Source organism: Ambystoma mexicanum, chromosome 12 (genome assembly GCF_040938575.1).
Source record: "Ambystoma mexicanum isolate Mex_15411 chromosome 12, UKY_AmexF1_1, whole genome shotgun sequence".
Lineage (NCBI taxonomy): Eukaryota > Metazoa > Chordata > Amphibia > Caudata > Ambystomatidae > Ambystoma > Ambystoma mexicanum.
This window is the reverse complement of record NC_090936.1, coordinates 988,621,628-988,643,865: the sequence shown is the minus strand read 5'-3', so window position 1 is coordinate 988,643,865 and position 22,238 is coordinate 988,621,628. Positions and strand designations below refer to the sequence as shown.

The window sequence follows — 22,238 nt, the reverse complement described above, 5'->3', positions numbered from 1 at the left end:
CTGTCCGGACCACCATACTACGAGAATGCCGGTAGGGGTCACGGATCCCCCGCCAGGTAAGGCATTTCCGGGATTCCATGCCCCTACTGGCATGTCTCTCACAACGGTGCCGGTGCTTCAGTGACTCCTGGGACTCCATGGAAATGGGGAGTAACCATTATTGCTGCCACTTGTGATATCCTGGTGGCACTGGGATATCAGGCGGTGGTAACAGTGTTACGTGGTTGGCGGCAACCCACTGATAGCACCTGCGGGTTACCGGCAACCTCATAATGAGGTCCAATGTGTTTGTAAAACTCTTTCAGACAACTCTTTCCAAGGTTACTGACTGGGGCTCATTACATGTTTGCCGGTGTCCTGCCGGTAATTTCGGCGGGATTCTGGCAAACTGCCCCTACCGTTACCAGCGCTGGGATATTCTAGGTGCCGGCAACGGCTGTAATCCCCATTCCATGGAGAGAATTGCCAGATTTACCAACACTTGTAATACTGGTGCTGGTAATTCCAGCATTTATCTTCCGGGAGGGGCCTGATTTACCTCCAGCTCTTGGCTGGAGGTAAATCAGCGCCTCCAATGGAAAAATTGTGTTTTGCTGGTCTGGACAAATCGCCAGTCCTCAAATTAACGGCAATTTTACCACCAATTTTTCCAGACTGCCAAAACTGTAATGAGGCCCTCCTCTTTGTTAGTCTTTGCATAATAGGTGGGCCAAGGCAGAACATAGGGCATGTGATCCCCAGCTATATAGAAAATATCAATGTTAATGGTGACATTCTTTGTGGAGGGACTTGTGAGCACGGTTTGAGATCCCAAAAGGACCACGACTGACCCAAGATACATTTCAAAGGTATGTTGCTATGTGGCTTGTCTTAGGATCCAGTCCATAAAATGTAAGCTGAGACAATCAGGCTCATTATGAGTGTGGCGGTGCATGAAAAAAGTGGAGGTAATACCGTTTGCCTCAATTTTTCCTGCAAAAGTGGAGGAGAGGTAATTTCTCCACTTTACCTCTAAAAATCGCTGGTATTAACTTCAGTAATACCGACGGCAGTAAAACCGGCAAGAATCCTCCATGGAGTCCTATGAACTCCATTACACTGGCAAACCGCCACTTGTAATCAAGTGGTATTACTGTCAGCGGCAATACCTCTAGTGGTAATACTGCCTGACTAAGTGGTGGTATCAGTAATTCCATTTGACGGTATTCCAGCCGATTTACGGCTGGAATACTGGCAAACTCGTAAAGAGCCCCAATGCCTTTTTTAGGCAATCTTCACCTTGCAGCGATCTTCAGGGCAGCCATATGGACCACTATCGTTGAATACTACTGCATTATGGCTGATACGCAGAGGAAGTGTCCTTCCAAAAAATATAGCTGTAATGTAAGTACTGCTTTGTGTTGCGCTAGTTACCAACAAAGTGGTATCCCAGCATCGGGTCTTATCCGCAGGTTAACGAATTGTGCCCTTGCAGGGTTATCCAGATCTGAGTAGGATAGCAAGGCACGTAGGGAGCAGCTACAGGCATCCAGACCAAAGCGAAGAAAATGAGATCAAAACACAAACACATTTGCTCCAGTTTGGGCGCATATAGAAGACACCAGTCCCGGAGGCAAAATAAATAGAGATTTGGGCAGCAGATACAACTGGAAAACCTTCACGATCCGTTATAAAACAGCCGGGTTTGTGTGCGTGCTGCGGTAGAGTACAAACTACCATGATAGGATCTAACCTTACAGAGTAACCTTTTATCAGCCAGACCAACACAACATTTTTCTGGTACCGACCAACACCACACCTTAAGGAATCAATAATCGATACCAACTTTTGAACAAATTGAAGGAATAATGTGATCCACGCAATTGATCACATCTCTTCCAAGTCATGCTGCTAAACAACTCTCACCCGATCAGATCAGATGACCATTGTGTATGGAATGCAGACAATACAAAGTGCAATTAAAGCCTGCCAGAACTCCATCAACACCGACTTGACAATAACACAAGTAAACGCTTAACACTTCTAAAATAGTGTCAAGCAACAGAGCTCGAAGCATTGATTATGAAGTTTATAATTACAGAGGTGAGGTCTGAGAAGCGTTGCATGGACCACTTATTGTTTAATATAAAAGTGGAGAGTCCAGACTGCCATTTTTGAGAAAGAAGTTCTACACAGGCATCAAATAGTATTTTCCCCCAATCAAGGAATACAGGAAACAGGGAGGAATTACAGTTTAAACATAGTTAAATGGGGGAGTGGGGCAGCCAATCAGAAGTGACCCGCTGTATATGTCCACAATGGATCAACAGTTTGAGAAACATGTTGGGCCCATCCCAGTCAATGCCAGGCTCTATAGCATTAAACAGTGGATCTCCTTAGACCTATGATAATAATTAGGTAAGTACCTTCTGCCACGTGCTGACCGATGGTCACCATCAATTCTGCTCCGACACTGTGGTTGATTGCCTGCCCGGGCTGGCTGCGGCCTGCTCCCATCTCGAGCAGCAGGAGCGCAATGGGCATAGCATGGATCTTCTCCACTGTTCCTGGAGAGAGGGCAACAGGATAGTGGGTGAAGAGAAAGATATGGGTAGATAAAATAGATTGGCTGGCTATTACCAGAGAAGGGTGATCCAGATGGACAGTGGAGAAGAAGGAGGGGAGCTCTTGCAGAAAGGAGGGACACTACTTGAATAGGAACGGCATCACACTAGACAGCAAACAGGTCCACCTAAAGAAGAGTGTACACCTCATAATATGTTGTTGCCTGATTTCCTTTTGTGCTACCTCCTTCCCCCCCTCCAGCCCCCTCCTATTTCATCTTTACATTCAGCACTTGGAAGGTGCCCTAGGGAAGCTTTAGTAATGCAAAATCAACCAACAAAACATAATTTCATGTTGCTTCCTGCTCTGCATGTTTTCCTCCTTCCCTATTATGCCACTGTGGTGACAGGTGCAGGCCTGGATGTCAAGCAAGCTGCTCTTTCTTGCTTCTTGTGCAAACTGCCTCACAATCCCCTCAATCACTGCCCGCACTGAGAATCTTCTAAGGCCGTCCTCACTCATGGGTTGTCAAATTCATGGGGGGGAGGGGGGGTTGCCTGCTGATCCACAACTCATGAATGCGGATCGGAGATTGTCCAGGAACATGCAGAAATCCTCGAAGCACCCATCACTTTAATTTCCTTTAATTTCTCCTGCAATCAGACAGATCCTGTGCCTGCCAAACACAATTATCCCCTTAAAATCCATTGGCGAGGCCAAAACTAATCTAGCAAATATTTTTCCAGCAAGGGAGACAAGTCGGCGATGGCACAGAATCTTACCAAAGAGACCACATCCTGATGAGGGTTCTGCTGTCAGCAGAATTGCCATGTTTGGCTAGTCTGGGGGGGGGGGGCTTGGCACGGTTGTGCCCCTGTGCAGCAATGATTGTACAGGCATGGGGAATACATTGCTGACAACCCACATGAGAACTGGAAGAAAACGTAAAAAAGCCCTTTCACCCGTCCCCCTCAGGGAGAGGACAGGCTGCCCAACTTTGTAAGTGTTCCTTAAAATATGCATAGCACCTTGAAATTAAAGAGGTTAGCATATGTTGGTGGGAGCTGGATAGTGTGGGAACTGGAAATGGAACAGCAGGAGGAAAGTCCCTTTAAATCTCTTGGTCTTGGCTGGCATGTCCCTAAAGATTCAGACGAGTTTGTTGTTCAACAGTAGGGGTGTATCTGCTCTGAGGGAGCAGTTCCCCTCTAGGGATCAGATCTGCCATGGAAGAGTACATTTTCATTGGGGCGGGAGGGGATCTGCCATGGGGGGAACAGATCTTTCACTGGTAAATTGTCCTTTTGTTCTATAATTTGATTCTGATATACATTTTCCATTCACAACCACCTCCTCCCGCAACCTGTCTCTCACTCGTTTCCATTTGCTGTAGGATTATGGGGTACACAGTTCACTGAGCATCATTGACCAAGGCCACCCACGAAAGTAAGCCATTCTACCTTCTTCTCACACATAATTGTGCAACTGCAGCACACAGTGAACTTAGAAAAGTGTGCCATTTTTATGTAGCTGCATTACAGTGGAACCTGCCAATGGCTTTCCCTTTAAAACTGCGGATAACTCAAAAGGTTGTTGGTAGATTCTGAAGGCTGCAAGGTGATCAGATCCTGGAAATCTCAGTCAGACTGGAATCAGCAAACTAAATTCCACTCTCATCTAAGAGTGCCCCTGAGTGACTTGGATAGCCACACTATAGAAAAGGGCATTGGCAGGGGAAGAGGAGTGGTTAAGAGCCCCAGCAAAGACTTAGGGAAGGCCAGGCGTGGCATGGACTGTGGCTGGGTTAACCTTGCTTTATTTTCTAATGTTGCAAGCATAGGGGGTCATTACGACCCTGGCGCTAAGGGATTACCGGTACCGGTAAGGGTATTGGTACCGGTAATCCTTTAGCGCCCAATTCCCATAACGGCGGCTGGAACCAGCCGTTAGAGCAGGGACCCACAAAGGGACCCTGGCGATAATTACGGTACCGCAATTTGCTGCTAGATCAGATTGGCCCACTTTTAAAGTAAATGAGAAGATGATGGGTGACAATACTCCTCTTGCTCAGTAGTTATCCCATGTTTAGAATCAGATCCTCAGTTTCAGACCGTTGTACAAACCTGCTCCAGTCAGTCGGATAGAAGAACACAACATTGGCTAGTGGATGCAGGGGCCCCTCTAGGAGAAAAACTAAAAATAGATTTATTTTCGTATTTTCAGAAGAATTTTCTGAAGATTCGGCACCGTTTTTGAATTACTTGTGCCACAATTATTTTCAAATGCACCACTTTTTCACATTTTCACACACTTAATAGGATAAATAAAGGTTTACCATGTTAAGAAATTGTCACTGTGTCGTCAGGACAGCTAATGTCAATAGCGGGCCTTGGAGCGTATTGTTTTACAAATAAAGCACAGCTGCTAACTAGTCATTCAAATCGTTCAAATAGTTGGTAATATTGACGCAGTTTATGGCCAGGAGGATCTCTTGACTCCACAGAACCCACCTCCCATTTTCTGGCCTATTTAAAAATCCCCTCACCCTTTGTATGAGACCCCACAGTGACATGGCTGTCCCAAATGTCATTACATTTTCCTTCCTTTCCCTCCTCCTGAGGGTCAATTTCACCATAATCACTAGCTTTCCTTGCTTCTCTGATCCAGACCTTCACTTTGTGGGCGTCAACTCAGCTAAAAACTTAAATTGCAAAGGGGGAGAACATCTGTTTGTAATTAGGTGCAAGAGCTGCCCTCCATGCACACTTTACTTTTCTACCACGTTTGTAAAAAAAAGTGTAAATGCACCGGAAATCAAGGATTGCAGGAGGCATGTACAATGGATTCCAAAGGAATATGCCTGCTTGTACCAGGTAGTTATTTCAGGTGCATTCTACTGCATTATCACCAGAATGAAAATAGAAGCTGGCGCTAATGCAGACTCATTTGTCAGGCTGAGAGGCAACGGCAACTATATAAAGTCCGATCTGCTGCCCAACCCAACCACATTATGAAAAATCCTGCAGATCAGTCAAACTGGTGGTAAGGGGGCGCTGTCACGTTTGCCTCCATTTCTACCAATCTGTGAGACCCACACAGTGGCCCACTCTGTGTTTTGGTAGATTTCTATCACCTTAGCAGGAGCAACCTTTGATCCTGATCATCAGACTGTGGTCCACCTTTTAGTATCTCTTTGTATGACAGATTGGTGGAGGCTTGTCTTGAGTAGGGTTGCCTTTCTTTTTGAATATTCTGCTTAAACTGCTGACATGCAATCAACTCTTCACCTTCCATCCACTGCACCATCTGCCTCAATATCATGCTGCGAGGTCAATGTCTTTGAGGTTTCATCATCTCTTCCCCTTGGCCAATGTGATGCGGTAATCATAGACAGAGTGGAGATGCTCATGGCTCTCCTAGGAATCAGGTTTAATAATTCAAGTGAGTGGATTTTCTGGTTGTGTGGTCGTTCTTCATGAGTATCCCAGCCAGCACTAGAAGAGGATATTGTGCACCCCTTTATTCAAATGTCTGCTCTTTGCCATTGTGTTTCTTGAGATGTTTGCCAATGCAAATCCCATTTGACCTTTGTATTTCAAGGCAACTTCCTTTGTGCGGTTGAAGAATTAGCCTCTTATGTTTGTGTCTCAGACAGCGCACAATACATTTTCTGAGAGTTTAAGCTTTTGGTGTTTCCGGTTGGATTTTTAATGCTGGCTGGGAATGCAACTTCAACCCTCTAGTTATGAGTTTTCTCTGTAAAGGTCCTTGGGTCATTTTATCTAATTTCGTTTGAGCACCACGCGTTTTGATTTGTCCCTGAAGTGAGTTCATAACTTTTACTTCGTCTTCTAATTTTGCTGGTTTCTTTCTCGGCTTGAATCAGTTTCTTGCAGTATTTTTGTAATGCCTTCATGGGAGTTTGGAGAATGTTCAGGATTTCCTCGGTTGTACTATTGGCTGCGCCCATATTAGTCCTCAGTAGCTTTAGTGCCCGCAATAATGCTTTCAACTTGGCTTCACATCCCCCTTCGGAGGGTGAAGTGAGCGCATTCTGCTCATGCCAGCTTGCTGTAACTGGTAGTCTCATGCAGTCCCAGGCTTCCTTTTCAATTGCAAGCATAATTTAGATCCACAGTGGGTCACAATGATGGAGTGTTTCCCCCTGTCTTTTTTGGGAGGTGTAGTCCTCTCTTGCTATTGTGTGGCAGCACTAAGCCATGAGGCAAGGTAGGGGTCAACGTTATTTGCCTGCTCTCCTAGTTTGCCATTTCCTTGTTTACCCCTCATCTCCCGGCTGCAGTTATTTTTAATGTCGCCTGCATTTAATTAGATCTTCCACTTTCATTATTAAAGGTAAAAAGTTATTTAGAAGTAATGTTGCCTGCATGTACTAAAACACACTTCTCCTTGCTACCGTAAAATGTTTATTCAGGGCGGGGTAGGGTGTTGGTCAGCTATGGCAAAAATTAATGTGTTCCCACGGGTTTTTAATGTAATCCCTCCTGGGGTTTTAAAGTGTTTTTGAAGCATCTCTCTGCTTGTCTACTTCCAAGACTACCATGTATCCTAGTGCTGGAAAAGGGCCTAGCTCTGGGTGCCTGCTTTGCAGTACACTCCCTTCTACTGTGACCGGATTGTAATGCAAACCCACATGTTCCCTTCGAAGGTTTTCCAAGTGAATAGATTCCCCGGATTGCCATTTCTCTTGCCCAAGGCTCCTTTTCATGGAGCACGTTCTTGTGAGTTTAAAGCCCATTCAAGCCATTCTGGGCCTGAAGTCTGTTTTGAGAGTCTGTACTGCCACCTGTTAACTTAACTAGGCAGCTGCAACTCAGGGAATCGAGTTGGAAAGGGGTGAATTATATGCAGAATATTCCCAGAGGATCCCAGTGACCCACTAAGAGGGTCCTAGTCTCCACAACAACCCAGCAATCCTTACCTGTTTGCTCACATGTGCAAATGACTGCTAGGGTTATAGCCTCATCAGGGAGCCTGCCTGCTGAAAGTCACCCTAACCTGGAAGTGTCTTCAGGGTCACCCTCTTATCCCTACTATAGAACTGGCTGTTTGTGGCTATTCAGGGATGGAGGGCCCTTAAGAGCAGCTGGTACTTACATTGCTGGCTAGAAGCCAGAAAGATACCATCCCCTGCACGCTTCTCTGTGCTGTGAGGTTGCTTGACTGTGCCTTTAAGCGCTACACAGAACACAGACATGCACTTTCCATTCAGGTGCAGGAATAAAAGATTCTCTCTCTGCCCATTGTGATCCCTTGCCTTGTATTGCTCACAACATTTACCTCTCACTCATCCTACCTTTCGAGGTGGCTTGGCAGCACCAGAACTATTTATTCAGGAATGTACCTGCCATATCATTAATACATGCGACAGGCATGTTAAACCTACATATCTGCCAGGGTTGCCCGAGGAAATCCTTGAGCCGCTCACATACCCAACACTACTCGATCTTGATCTTATGATTCTCCAAAACTCTTTCAGGATCACATGGCGACTGTTGTCAATGAATACAGTGGCTTTGGGGTTGATGGTTGTGCATAGAGATTGGATACACATGCAGTGGTGCACCCTATAACATCCTCCAGCAGCATGCATGCAGCCGTTCTTTCTTTCTTTCTTTCTTTCTTTCTTTCTTTCTTTCTTTCTTTCTTTCTTTCTTTCTTTCTTTCTTTCTTTCTTCCTTTCTTTCTTTCTTTCTTTCTTTCTTTCTTTCTTTCCTTGATTGATATAGAGTATCAGATAACAGAGGCAGTCCCAGGGTAATACAATATGGGGTGATTAATGGGGCCTGGGAAAGCCTGGTAGCAAGGAACATAGACCAGGGAAGTTAACAAGGGGGCAGGCCTCATAGGATGAACATGCAGGGCCTAGTGCCATTATCCATATTTAAGCAATATACATATTGACATATTTACATTCCTGAGTAACATAGTGTCAGGAGTGTTATGGGTGACAGTTGGGAAGCGTTAGGGAGGGGGCAGGAGACGCTCCTTTGCTTATTGAGACTTCTCAACCACTTCTGATTGGGCGGTCTGGAGCAGAATGTAGAGCAAAGAAAGAATGAACAATAAGTACCCTTGTTTGAGTGGGGTACAGTCCTTAACTTCCACGTATTTAGTCTCTTGCAGTGATAGTTTCCACTTTCAGTATTACAGTCATGGTGTTGGATGAGACAGGTCTTTCTCCAAGCAACGCCTGGCCTCACGCATCTCTGCATTCTCTCTCTGTCTCTCTCTGTCTCTCTCTCTCTCTCGCAAACCCCCCTCATTTCCACTCCCTCCGCTTAGTGCCATACAGCATCCCTAGGTGGTCGTACCTGCCCTCTGAGTTTTCAGCTCCTCCCGGTGCTTTGCAGGTCTCAGGACCTTGAAGTAGTCATTGCTCCCCATGCAGAGGGTCTGGGCCGTGCCCGAGTCTACACCCTGGGCTTCCAACATGGCCTGGAACCTCCTCAGTGCAGACCCGTCATCCAGGGATCTTCCAATCATCTCCACACCCTGTTTGGCGTTGACTGCTCTTCCGCACATCCACAATAGGTACCCACCTGCAATACCAAGAGGCTGATGTTAGGATGGAAAGATATAAGCGTCCCTCCAACTAAAGGACTGCATTCTCCTCTACGTAATACATACACTGCTTTGTCTCTGCCTGGAATACACATCCTGTCTTCTTGCAAGACTACACTTCTTATACCGACCATGTTGCACGTTAGGCACCCATCATTTCCTTATCCGTATAATGGCGCTTCTTCGACCGACATGTTGTCCCCCATTAACATTGCACTTCAACTTCTGAACCGGGACCTCCATTCTAGCAACACACCTTCACTCCCTCCCTTTTCATAGTGCTCTACTCCTTCCCTCTATACTGCACCATCTCTAAGAAAAACCTATTCTGTTTAGAAACGTGCTGCGGGGGGGGGGGGGTGGTCGATGGTGACCGAAGAATGCAGAAACAGCCCCTCAATCAAAGATTACAGCCAGATTTAATTTGATCTTGCGAGCCATGATGGTGGTTATTGCAGCAGTTGCGTGCTATCATTTGTCGTACCAATTAATGGGCATTTGGCTAATTAGAACTGCATTGCTTGATAAGGCCATGTTGGTAGCAATCAAGCTGATTCTTATGATCTGCAAGACAAGAAAAAACCTAGTGTTGATGACTGGCTAATCGAGTTGCATATTTTGTCAAAATATGAAAAAATCTCATTGAAGGCTAAAGATAAGGAGGAATAGAATCTTTCGTAGTGGGGACCATTTAATGCCTTATATGATTGAGTATATAGGTTGGAGATAAAAGAGAGAAGTGTGATTTTTTTTTGTTTTCCTTCTTGTCTCTGTGTGGTTTAATGTTTGTGTATTTTACAGAAATTGTATTGTATTTAACTGACTTATATAGGGAAATGATAATTTGACATGTTTAAGGGTGGTAGAATTGATATTTTGTATATTGTTTTAGGTGGTAATACAATGCTGTTGATGTAGTTACCTTATTACTTTACTATACACCATAGTTACATCCTGTATGAAGGAATATGTTTTGTTGACAAACTAATAAAAAGATAATAAAAAATAAAAATAAAAAAAAGAACGGCATTGCTGACGCGAACAAGGCTGAGGTTACTGAGAAGTATGCAAAGATGCCCGCAAACCTGCAAGAGTGGAGCTTGTTGCATGTGTAGTAAGCCAATGAATATGGCCGCCATGTTTGAGTAAGGAAGAAACACTATAGAAATTGTTGTTTACATCAGTATGAGCATGTGTTGTTCAGTTTCATTTCTAAATCATCATCATTAGGCAGTAGAGTCCACACTATGGACCTCATTATGAGTTTGGCAGTAATTTGGTAGTAAATCCGCTAAATTAAAATCAATTACATTTATTGCCACTTAGTCCCGTAGACTTGCCACATGATTACAAGTAGTGGAAAGGTGGAGTAAATCTCAATTTTTGGAGTCCATAGGACGCCATGGGGATTGTGGTGGAATAACCGTGAGCCCTAACTCCACTGCAATGATTCTACTGTTTTTAGCTCTAAAGGGGAGGATTTCCCCCCAGCATGATTCTGGAGATAAATCCTCCATTTTAAGGTCAGTACAGTTAGCAGCAATTTTACTACCACCAGAAAAGCGGTGGCAGGGGAATTACCACCAATTCTTTACATCACTGCCAACCTCGTTACGAGGCCAAATGAGTTTCCCTGCTGCATTCTTGTTGTTGTTGGTAATCTTTATTTGGCTCAAATCCATAAAAAAAACACACTGTATAAACATAAATAGATATAACATACAAATAAGCATGATACAAAAACAAGACATCTAAGAAGATTTAAAAGCATTTATCATGATAAAAACACATGATGAATCAGGGAGAGAATAACTTGCAACCCTCGATGACTATCTTAAGCACCTTCATAAAAAATCAAAATTCACACTGTTCAAAGAGGGCTTAGAAGTACAGTCCCCCTGACAACGTGATTGCCACTCACACTTTGTTCTCATCAGCCAAGTTCGATGGATGTACTTTGCGACATTACCACCAAACAACAGATCTTGTGTATTAGTCAAACAAGACATTGCATCCGAAACAGTCATTACTCCTGCTGCTCTCAGATTTGCCATTCAGACACATGGGGCGCAGTGCTTTAAATTCTTTACAAAAAAAGAATAAGTGACACACCGTTTCAATAGCAGAAGCTCAATATGAGCATATGCCTGATCCTTTTCGCTTCCAGGATTTTGTGAAAGACGCCACTCTCAATATCCCCAAACCAAAATCAAAGTACAGGGCATGTGCATATGTAGGTTGCAAAAATTCCAGATATGTTTCATACCCAAAATCATCTATCTGACTCAGATAAGCAGGCCCCAATGTCAGTTGCTGACAGTTCTCTATCATAATCCTTTTGCTCTACACTGTTATTTCTTTCCTAACCCTGCAAATAGCAGCTTTATTAATCAATGTAGGGTTTGTCCATAGCTCTTGTTCATTTAGGTCCAACAGGGAATTCCTTTCATGCCTGACCCACATTAAACCCCTGCCCCCGTCCTAATTTAGCAGATGGACAAGAGCATGACGTTATTGGGACAATGAGGGCATAGACCATAATCTCAACCAGTAAAATACTGCTTTCATTTGGAGTTCAATATTAATTGGACACAAGTCAAACTGCATATGCATAGTGGGATTTGCTGTCCCCCGGTTGGATATGGTAATTTGTTTTTTTAAGTTGTTTTCAACTTTATCCAATTCAGGAGCCTTTACAGAACCCCTTATTTCGGCACCATAAGAAGCTGACATTGCCTGCTTCTTCTACACATTTATTGCTGGCGCGATTGCTCTTCTGCATGCCTGGTAAAGAATGACCTGACTCCCCCACTGTATTTTTCCAGGTTTGCACACGTCTTCGTGATCTGAGAGGACCAGAGCCCATTTTCATTGAACTTAAGCCACAGGTAGTCAAGGGTATTTCCATCTACTTTGGCCATAAGTCTACGATGTTTAGCACATTCTGGTGAAAACACCATAGACTTGGTGTTTCCTTTGTTTATTGTAAGCAGGAGGTCACCTCACTTCCTCGCAAACAACTCCAGTGATGCCCAAATACCATGCGGTGTTCTTCACAGGAGCACGGCATTGTCGGCGAAGAAGAGGGCTGGAAAAAATGTCAGAAACCAGTTTAGGTGGGTCCCGACACTCCTTGCACAGAGTGTTGGTAACTTCCTCAACATAAATACAGAATAAAAGTGGGGCAAGGACGTACACCTGCCTTACCCCCATTGTTACATCAAAGAGCGGGTTAACCTTTCCTGCAAGCCCATGGAGAACTATGGTTTTATTTTAAGAATATAGAGATTGTACAATAGATATAAGACTTGGGGGCCTCCCTCTGTTTTGCAAAAAACTGCCAAAGCCTGTAGCGCAAAATCCCATCAAAGGCCAACCCCAGGTCAACGAAAATAGCATATAAGTTTGCCTTACCCAGGACGGTATTTTTCTGTATGATCAGGAACAGGCAGAAACTTTGATCCACCGTACCCGTACCTTTTTTTAACCCTGCCTGGCTAGTATGAATGATATTATTGACATCAGCCCACTCCTGTATATATTTTCAAATAACATTTGCCCATTTTTCTTCCAGTAGTATCAATCAATGGGCTGATCGTTTGCCAGGGATTCTCTCCCATGCTTTTAATATATTGGAATAATTTCCGCATTCCTCCATGAGGGAGGGACTGTGTTCAGATTTATACATGCAGTAAATGTTTTCCAAAGGACAGGGCCCCAAACGACTGGTTGATCAATAATTTATAATTGTTCCTTTATGATGCGCTTTATACCAGAGACCAGTTTCTAAGTGTGAGACCAGGATTCGAACCTGTGTTGGTATGCGCTGTCTTGTTTCCAAGACAAACGCATTGCCCCTGAGCTATCCTCCTAGCCCTAAGAAGTGTTCAAGCACTCTATCCGGGCCCAAGGCATTTTCCCTTTTTTGAGAATGTATTGCATTTGCAACTTCCTCTTTGCCAATTATAAGAGGGCTCCCTGGCCTTCTCTCTCTGTGGGGCCAGACTGGGTCCGGTCTATCTGTTGTATGATGGGCCAGATCTCCTCCATAAAGTTCAGAAAAGTGCTTACACCACTCATCCGAAGTGAAGTCCAGCTCCAGAAACAAATTAACAAAAGGTCCTGCTGTCCCCCATCTCATAGGCGATTCCACTCAAACTTTACAAACTCATCTTTTTTCCATTTGAATAGTTTCTTGTAGTGGGATCTACTAGTGCACAAATGCACCCTATCAACTGGTGGACTAGCAGACAGAACAGCTTTCACACACTATTTGGCTTGGGCACATTCCTCATCGTATCATTTAGATCTTCTTACTGCATGCTTCTTTACTACTATCCGGTCACTAGTTACAAAGGTGGAGATGGTCTCTACCAAGGTCTTAAATTCCCCGGGAATGTGGGCATCCAGAACCCCTTTGTTACAAATTGTTTCAATACACAGTTCAATTGCTTCACATAGTCTGCTCTTTCTATCTTGCATCAATAACTTGGACCATTTGACAGCTCTACGGACATGGTGCAATATCGAAATTGGCTGTGTGGCTACCTCCATACTCAGAATGACCTCCCAGGTCTTCCCAGAGGTCTTCAAGTTCTAACAGGGGTTCCATTTGTAAATTTAGATCAACAGCAACCACAATACAAGGCTCTTCCCAGGCACCACTTACAGATAGCAGCTTATCAATGTGACCATTGAATTCAGCCTAATATACATATTGGATAGTCTGAATTCATAGCCATCCGGTACGCCCATCTCAAGAACTTTTAGATCTTCTGAGCCAGTGTCTAATGCTGTGACATTCCAATTTAAAATCGGATCAAACCAGGCAATTAATCCCCTGCATAGTCTTCCCCTTGGGCCCTTCACTGCCAAAACCTTGTAAATCATCCCATTCAGTTGCCCATGTTTCTCGCAGAAGGATTACTTGAGACGCCTTGATAAATGTACACCAACTTGAATCGTGAAGAAGTTTAGACACACCTGCAATATTCCGTGACAACAACATACACTCAGGTGCCCTTGTGGGAATCATTTTGGACCAGTCAGTCAACACCCTGTTAACCCTGCTCTAAATTTGTAGACAAACCATCAGCACCCCTTCGTGAGGCATTTGTGATGGTAATATTTCTTGGGGGGACTATAGCTTCAGCCTGTGTTTAAACATTGGTAGGGTGAGCCTGCTGTGAGGTGAGGGGTGGGCTCTCAGAACTACACTAGATCCCAACGGTGGATATGTCCTGCAAACAATCGCCAATAATCCTTCTACCAGATATTTGTTAAAAAATGAGATACTATTCTGCATTTTGAACCGTTTATATTCAACAATATTCTCTCTAATTATAGAGATGTGCCCCTTCACTGATCTTATCGAATGGATAAATGCATTTGTTAACAATGCTTCAGATTCAAAGGCAGGGGGGGCACTCTGGACACATTACACATAGTTACTGATCTTACAAAAAGGCCTGGCTGTTGCCGGAAACTATTTCTCATCACTTTCCTTCATCCTCTGCCTGGCACAAAATCATCTACAGGTGATCCTCTATGCACTCCTGGGGGATGGGTATCCTCCAAATGATTAATACGCTCAATTATGGAGCCATTGTTCCCTAAAAAATCTCTCAGGAGTGGTGGCTCCTTGTTTACAATAATGGAAGTCTCAAAAACCCCAGGGGCCATAGAGAAAGCCACCGAACGAGACGCTGGTTTAGGGCAACCCAACCCCTTTGCCGTTCTCTGAGAGATAATTGCCTCTCTTGGTTTGTTCTTTTTATCTGCTACTTGCCATTCGCCAGGAGATACATTGTTATGCTTAACCTGGTCCTGCACAATGGGATGTGCAAGCAATGATTGGATAACGTCCCTAACGGCCCCTATTTCGTTAACAAGCTTGGTCAGAATACCAGTAGGGAAACTCTCCCTAAGAGTTTTAACCTTGCTCACTACATCACATCTAGAAGGTTCACACACCCTTAGAATGCTTGAAGTAGACTTATCCTTACTTGAAACCACTTGAGCTTTCTGTTTGATACTCAATAATCCCTATGCATGGGTTTTTATGCAGCCTTTACGTTTAGCAGCACCTTTAGATGGCCCTTTTTTCTACCACGCCCAAAACGGCTGGTACTCTTTATTCTCTCTATTGTCGGATGGGCAGGCTTTATAAGAATAGGCGTAAAGGAGTAATTTACAACAACTACCCCCTCTGGTCCCTCATTCCGATCAGGGCATGCCTCTCCCAAGGTTTCATCCACAAATAACGTATCAAACCTATTGGAAAGGGAAATAATGGGATTGATTATAACAACGTCTCCCTCAGGTTTTCCTTCCAATCCCGGGAGAGGCTCTTTACTTGTCAAGCGGGAAGGGTGTCCTTCAGAAGGTTCAACCCTACCTACGTTATTCGGTGTTATTGAGGGGTAGATTTACTGTCACCCCTTTGCATCAGTTGGACCAGCTAGTAATGCAAAAGATCGCCCCACAAGCTGGCCAACTTTTTTTCAACTTCATAAGCCAGCATGGGATCCTCAACTTGTTTGAATTTAGGGCGGGCTAATGGGGGCATAGGAACAGCCAACTTAGTAGCTGTTCGATCACTAGAATCAATAACAGCAATGACCTCATCACCAGCTCCCACTAACACACAGTTTTCCCCTGCTACCGTGGTCCAATATTTACATACACTTTTCACACTTGCTATTATTGACACACCTTTGGTGATTGGGGCATTCCCACCCAAACAGTCAGTATCCTGTATGAGATCCTGTATTTCCAAAATCAATACATTAACCTCACTGATAGGTTTAAACATTTTATACAGCTTTTTCTTTTGGCTAACATCCGGGGGGCTTGAGTTCATAACCTTTCGTGTTGATATGATGGCAGACTATAGCACCAACTATAGCACAAACAGGACCAGCAGCGAAGCCCACTGCCAGGGGGTATATCGAATACTGTCTAGTGGGTGAGGAGTTGCAAGGAACGCCTGAATAGCTCAAGAGGCTGCCTGAGTCCATCTACTCCCCCGTACCCTGCTCCACAGACAGTCCACACATAGTCAGTAATAGCCACCATTCTGTTTCACCTTGGTTGTAAGTTTCCCGCCACCATGCAACAATGCCACAATGCAACAATTAAAGTCAAATCAGGTCAAGTCTTGCATTTTAAAACGATTGTTTAAAAGAACAACAATGCACTATGGAGCCTATTTGTTACTGTGATGTCCCATATATCAGTCTAAGTGGCACAACTGATGAATTAAAAAAGTGCTCTGGCTCCCGCAGCGTTAGCTTGTGGACTCTTACTGAACAAGAGAGTGCATATGGCGAGTATATAATATAACCAACGGGATTGGTCGGTCCTACTTACTCTCTGCTACTTGCTTCTTTGCTCTGGCTCCTAACTTGACTTGCTCTCTTTGCTTTGGCCTTGGCTTGACTTGGCAATCTTGGGATCAAAAAGCAGGGAACCAGGAAAAGGTAGGAAAAGGGCAGCCTTATACCGCACCGGCTGTCTGCTGCTTGCTGGGGATCTGACTACATTGCTGTCAATTCTGATACTGGCAGAGGGGCACAGATCACTGAGGACCCTACCAGCTCTTTGAAATTGATATCTGCTGTAATGACAGCCGTCATTACTGACCTCTGCATATGCCCATGTACGCATGGCAGGGATCTGAGTAAATCTACAGCATGATGTGGTGTTAGACACAGGACCCTAGGCAATGCCCAGGTTCCTATGCCCAGCACAGCCTATGAGGTGAATGAGAAAAATCCCTCAGAAAAGGTTGCAATGCCGAAGTGGTAGCAGTTTGGCTTTTTTTAATGGTTTATCGCCAGAAGGAAAATAAGGATTGATGCAAAATTAAAGTATGGCTCATAAGCAAAGCACCAATTTGTTCATTTGAAATATTATATTTTGCTCACAGATGAAAATGTTGTACAGTATGAATTCACTTGACCAAAGTAATAACAAACCGAATTACAGTCTTGCACTGTATCCGTTTAAGTTCACTAGCAGCCATGGGTTTGCCATGCCATGGCAGACCAGTGTTAGAAGATTCTCGTCTTTTGTTTTGCATGATCAAGTTCTTCCATGACCTTAGTGACAACTCTTCTGTCTTAATGCTGTCCTTATTTTTATGTGTATGTATTCTGAATACTTCTACGATGCATGAGGATCGGAGGGGAGCTATCGTGACCTGGGGGCCCTGTTATGTTTCTGGTGGGTGGGAGTGAAGGGATCAGCCGTTTGCCCCCAACCACCAGCATGGGGATCACAGTACTTTGTGGTTGGGGTGACTGGTGTGCATAAAGAGTGGTGTTGTGTGTCAGCAGTCCCAAATTGGTAGGGATTGTGCATCCAATCCATTGAGCATACAGCACTCCAGTAGCTATTTCTGTTGGACTGTAACATATTTGTCCACTTGCCCAAGTTTGTCTGCCCCATGTCTGTCAATCCTAAATCACGTATTCCAGTTCTGTACCCTACGTACACAGAACTGGGTAGCTTCTTGTCAGTGGATACCATCCCACTTGGTGAAGGATAAGGTGGATGTCATGCTGGAAGAGACCATGAGATGAATTTGCAATCACCTTGGCTTCTTGAGTTGAGTTTGTACAGCCTATTCGTTGTCGCAAGCTTAGGAAAGAGAAGATGGCTGTCCTCTGGCTTGGTGTCCTGGGCACTCTCAAGAGGATGGTGTCCTTTAGGTGAGGAGGTGAATTGCCCCAAGGCATACTTACCCCCTGAAGATACTGGCCCTTTCTCTCTGTGTTATCATGTCAATTCTGGAGTGGAAAGTGGGCTGAGAACATTTCTGACCTGACCGGTCAACACTCTTCTGGAAATAATGATGGAGCTAACTGGGGTCATATGTAAATCATTATCTCAAGAGGTGTTGCAATGGGTCATAAAGTAAGCAGAAATAGAATAGGACCAAAGAATTCTCCTTGGAAGTATTATTAGCTGTATTTTCCCTCTAAATAAATGCATAGTGAGATGTTAATGTGTGGACATGACTGTTCACAAGCTAGTCATCTGGGACGTTGAAAGGCAACAGATCTAATAATCCGCTGATTTGGTAGACCATCCATGTATCAAGAGATTGAAGATTTTGGAGAAGTCTGTGCCCAGGAGAAGGTATCAACAGGTAAAACAAACAAATTGTACCTATTGCCAGAGGTTTTGGCCTACAATTCCCATTGGCCATGGACAGTACAGCAAATGGCAAGGGATCATGGAAGTCATAGGAAAAATCATCTGGAGAGATGCAGGCTGCACAGTGCCTTTGTTTTCCTACCAAAGATGTCCCTGTTCCTTACGAGAAGACCATAAACTTGTGAGCAGTGGATTGATTTTCCAAGATGGATCCTGTAATCACTTTAGAAAATGTACCCACAACTATGAGGTTGGCACAGGTATTTCTGAAGAAGACATATTTAGTTCTGCATTAAGATGCCTAACCAAGTTTGGTGGACTTTATGAACAAATACAGCTTTTCTTTTTTTAAACATGCTATATGTATATAATCAGTGATACCTGGTTAACTATGAACTTGGTGTAGTGTAAATACCTCATTGCAAATATGAGCGAGAGATCCGATTCTGTATTTTACCTCAAAATGGTCAGAAGAAGTTGAATACAAATGAATGGAATTAATGTAATTTATGAAGGGGAACACATGTGACATTACAATTCTACAGATACCATATCTGCCATTTATTTTTTTCAAGCCATTTATGTGCACATCATAAAATTGCTCATCTGGTAGAAATACTTGATGCTAATTAGACAAACATGTATTTTTGCCACATCAAAGAAGACTTATGTGTGTCTAATGTATGATTAAAAGTGACATCAGCTTTAAATATTGTGCCAGTACCTATGACTATTCAACTTTTAAATACTGTGCCAGAAGGTACTACATACATAATTGTTCCCATGCGATTATATACAAGCAAAACCGCTAAAAGTACAATATTTAAAAGTGCTACCAACATATGCCAGATTACTTACAATGTATATCTGAGTATTGCTCAAGTAATCAATGGTGCTGTCAATAGTATTACTATTATTTTCTACATTCCTCTAATAAAAGAATGTTCAATATACCAATCTTACAGGGGTTATGACCAAATAGTCTGTGCTATTTTCAAATATGCCAAACGTTCTTCTCAGTGTATCAGCCCATTAGGTGAAAGGTTGCTGTGACAATGTTCACTTTGCCAAGAAATGTTAACACAATGTGATGAATCTGGTGGAGTCATCCCTGATTTCCTGTCAGTGACTTCCTGCCATGTGGCCAGGGGTCGGCCGCTGCTACCTGATCCTGTCTCTGGGGGTGGCTATATGACGGAGGATCACATGGGAGGAGCAACCTCTGGGAAGATGTTGTTGCTCTAGCGGATGAGACATGGCATCCCCATGTCTGAAACTCTCAGGCCCTATTGTCATGCATCCACTCCCTTTTCTATGAAGAGCAAGCAAAACCCTTATAGCAATCTACCAAACAACCTTCCAACCTTGGTCCACCTTGCCAATGTGATTAAATCACTTTGTTCAACTCCACTCGTCAATCAATCAGACCTGACTTGCCATCAAAACCTTTTAAAAATGCTTATCCAAATTCCAAAAGTCAATCATTCACAATGGACTTCTGCTCCCAGAATTCGCGAACACTAGGATGAAGAAGAAGAAGGAAGAAAGAGACTGCAAACCCAGTGAGCACTCTAGTGTTTTCTGGCACACACCTGTGCCTGGGGAATTTAGGCAGGCCAAACAGAGTATGGAGGACAGCTGTTGTGGCATCTGTAGAGAGAGGGCGGGGAACTGAGAAGCCAGGACCGACGTGGTGGAGCCTGGCGGTTCACCTCCGGAGGAAGAAGGAACTGCTGAACCAAGATGTGCTGCGAGTATGCCAGGAGCCGGTGAAGAACTCCTGTTTTGTTCGCAGATGGGGGAAAACCTCATTTACCTTACCAGAGCAAAGAGGACAGCAGGCATGTTGGCAGGACCGACGAATGAAAGGAAGAAGACAGCGAGAAGGAAGCAGACGGGAATCCTTCCCTGGTCGAACACGAGAGAAGATACCAATGCCTTCAGAAACTAGTGACCCTTCCCAATAGCAACAGGAACACCAGGGCGTATCGGCAAATACGCAGAGTATGCACAATTGTATCTCTTCTTAGCCCTACCTTCCTGCTTCCTTAATTTCTCTCATTCTACCTTTCCCCTTTTTTAGGTGTGCCTCCCCTCTCTCGCTAGTCTTCCCCTCTCATTCAACTTCCCCCATTCTCTCCCCTGCTTTTCACTCCACTCTCTTTTTCCTCGTCACTCTGCTGGGCCACTTTCACCCCTTCTTTTAACTTCCTTCCACTTTCTCTCGGTGCTCCAATATTTACTTCATTGTTTCTCTGCTATATAATTTGTATCTAATGTCTCCTTCTTTTCTCCGACCTTCTCTTCTGTTTATCTCCGGTTCTCTTCATCTTTTTTCTCCCTTCTGGCATTGTTCATCTCTACCCTGCTCTCTTCCTCCTTGGATACATTCTTCTCTATTCTCCTCTTTTCCATTCCTTCCGCTATGTTATATGGTTCCCTTTCCTTTTGGATACCCTTCTTTCCATTGTACTGGAGTACATTCCTCTAAATTTGTCTTCCCCTACTGGTCCAAAACTGTTCCTCTTCTTGCTCTTCTCCTTGTCCTCCACCTGCCTGCATCTCTTGCCCTTCCCTGTGTCCCTCTTTCATTCTCCTTTAACACTTTTTCTTTTGTCACTGTTGCTACATGTATCCTGGCCTCCCTACAGTTTCCCCTCTTCTAGCTTTTCCATTTATACCCACCCACCTTCTATTTTCCCTATGTACCAACCTTAACCCAACACAACAGAGGCTACCTGCCACCACTCTGGCCCTCTAATTGAGTCTACACCATCTGTTCAAACTATACAGGAGATGGGAGGGCTTGCCTAGTCTCATGTCACATTGCTCTGTGGCCCGAGGGATTAGAGTCAGGGGCCAACATCCTGGGGCAGGCTTGCCAGACCCGAATGCTGCCTGACCTCCTATTGGCATTATGTCTCGCCTGTGGACTCTACAGTCATCTGCATCAAAGAGCGCCCCCCCTTTCTTCTATCCCCTTAGAGACCAACACCCCGAATGACCTGCTTCTCCCATCCATGCAGCAATGCACTAGTTTGGCAAAAAACTATGGCCTGAACCAGTTTTCGCTCTTTAATCCCTTGCTACAGGTATGTTATGTTATGTTAGCGGAATTTATATAGCGTGCGTACGCCCGAAGGCATCATGGCACATTTCGGAAACCAGAACAGTTTAGTACCAGAGGAGTGTGCGTTCGAATAGCAGAGTTTTCAATTTACGCTGGAAGCCAAGGTGATCAGCCACCCTCCTGAGATCGAGGTGTAGCTCATTCCAGGCCCTAGCTGCCACCACGGAGAAGGCGCGACCCCCGGTACGGGTGCGCCTAAACCGAGGGACAACTATCAAAAGGGCAGAGAGGGAACGAAGGGCGCGGGCCGGAACATAGTGCACACATTTTGACTGCAAATACTCTGCTCCCCTCCCGTAGTAGGCTCGATGCTTATACCCTGAAGACCTCCCTCAGCTACTCACCCCAGGATCAATCGTGAGGCCAAATGCCAAGCTATTAAGGATGCTGACAGTGGGAGGATAACCCGAGGACCTGTCCCCCCACCCCAGTTCCCCAACACTTTGGATGCTGGATTCCTCCCTTTCAAAAGGTTCACCCTCCTCTATGGGTGCACAACATTTTTTTTGTTCACAGGTACCTCAAATATTCCAGTACCATCCTTCTCCACATGCGGCAGGTAGTGTGAAAATGAACAGTACATACACACACACGCACACACATAGACACACTTGCATACATGCTGCGCTCACACTCAACCATAACTGTATGACACTATCAACTACACCGAACTAGTGGCAGACTGGATATGGTCTCTATCCTTCTGGTTTCAGATCCAAGTGTTAGTGCTTCGCCATCTTGGCAGGGTATGCATAAAAGAGGAAGCAGGGTAATGGGAGGAAGTGGTAATCACACCTTTCCTGCCTACTTAGCATAC

At 44.4% G+C, this 22,238-nt stretch overlaps 1 protein-coding gene across 6 annotated transcripts in view; it reads right to left on the bottom strand.

Annotated features, from left to right (window-relative positions):
• The window catches only part of TYMP (thymidine phosphorylase), a 490,120-nt gene that overhangs the window by 16,420 nt on the left and 451,462 nt on the right, over positions 1-22,238 (bottom strand). For 5 of the 6 annotated variants that reach the window (XM_069629484.1, XM_069629482.1, XM_069629483.1 and 2 more), the window contains 2 exons: positions 8,880-9,107; positions 2,406-2,546 (listed from right to left, as the gene is read on the bottom strand). In XM_069629484.1, the coding sequence (XP_069485585.1) occupies positions 2,406-2,546; positions 8,880-9,107 (369 nt within the window). The remainder of the gene's footprint in view (positions 1-2,405; positions 2,547-8,879; positions 9,108-22,238) is intronic. The other variant, XM_069629487.1, reaches the window with a different exon arrangement.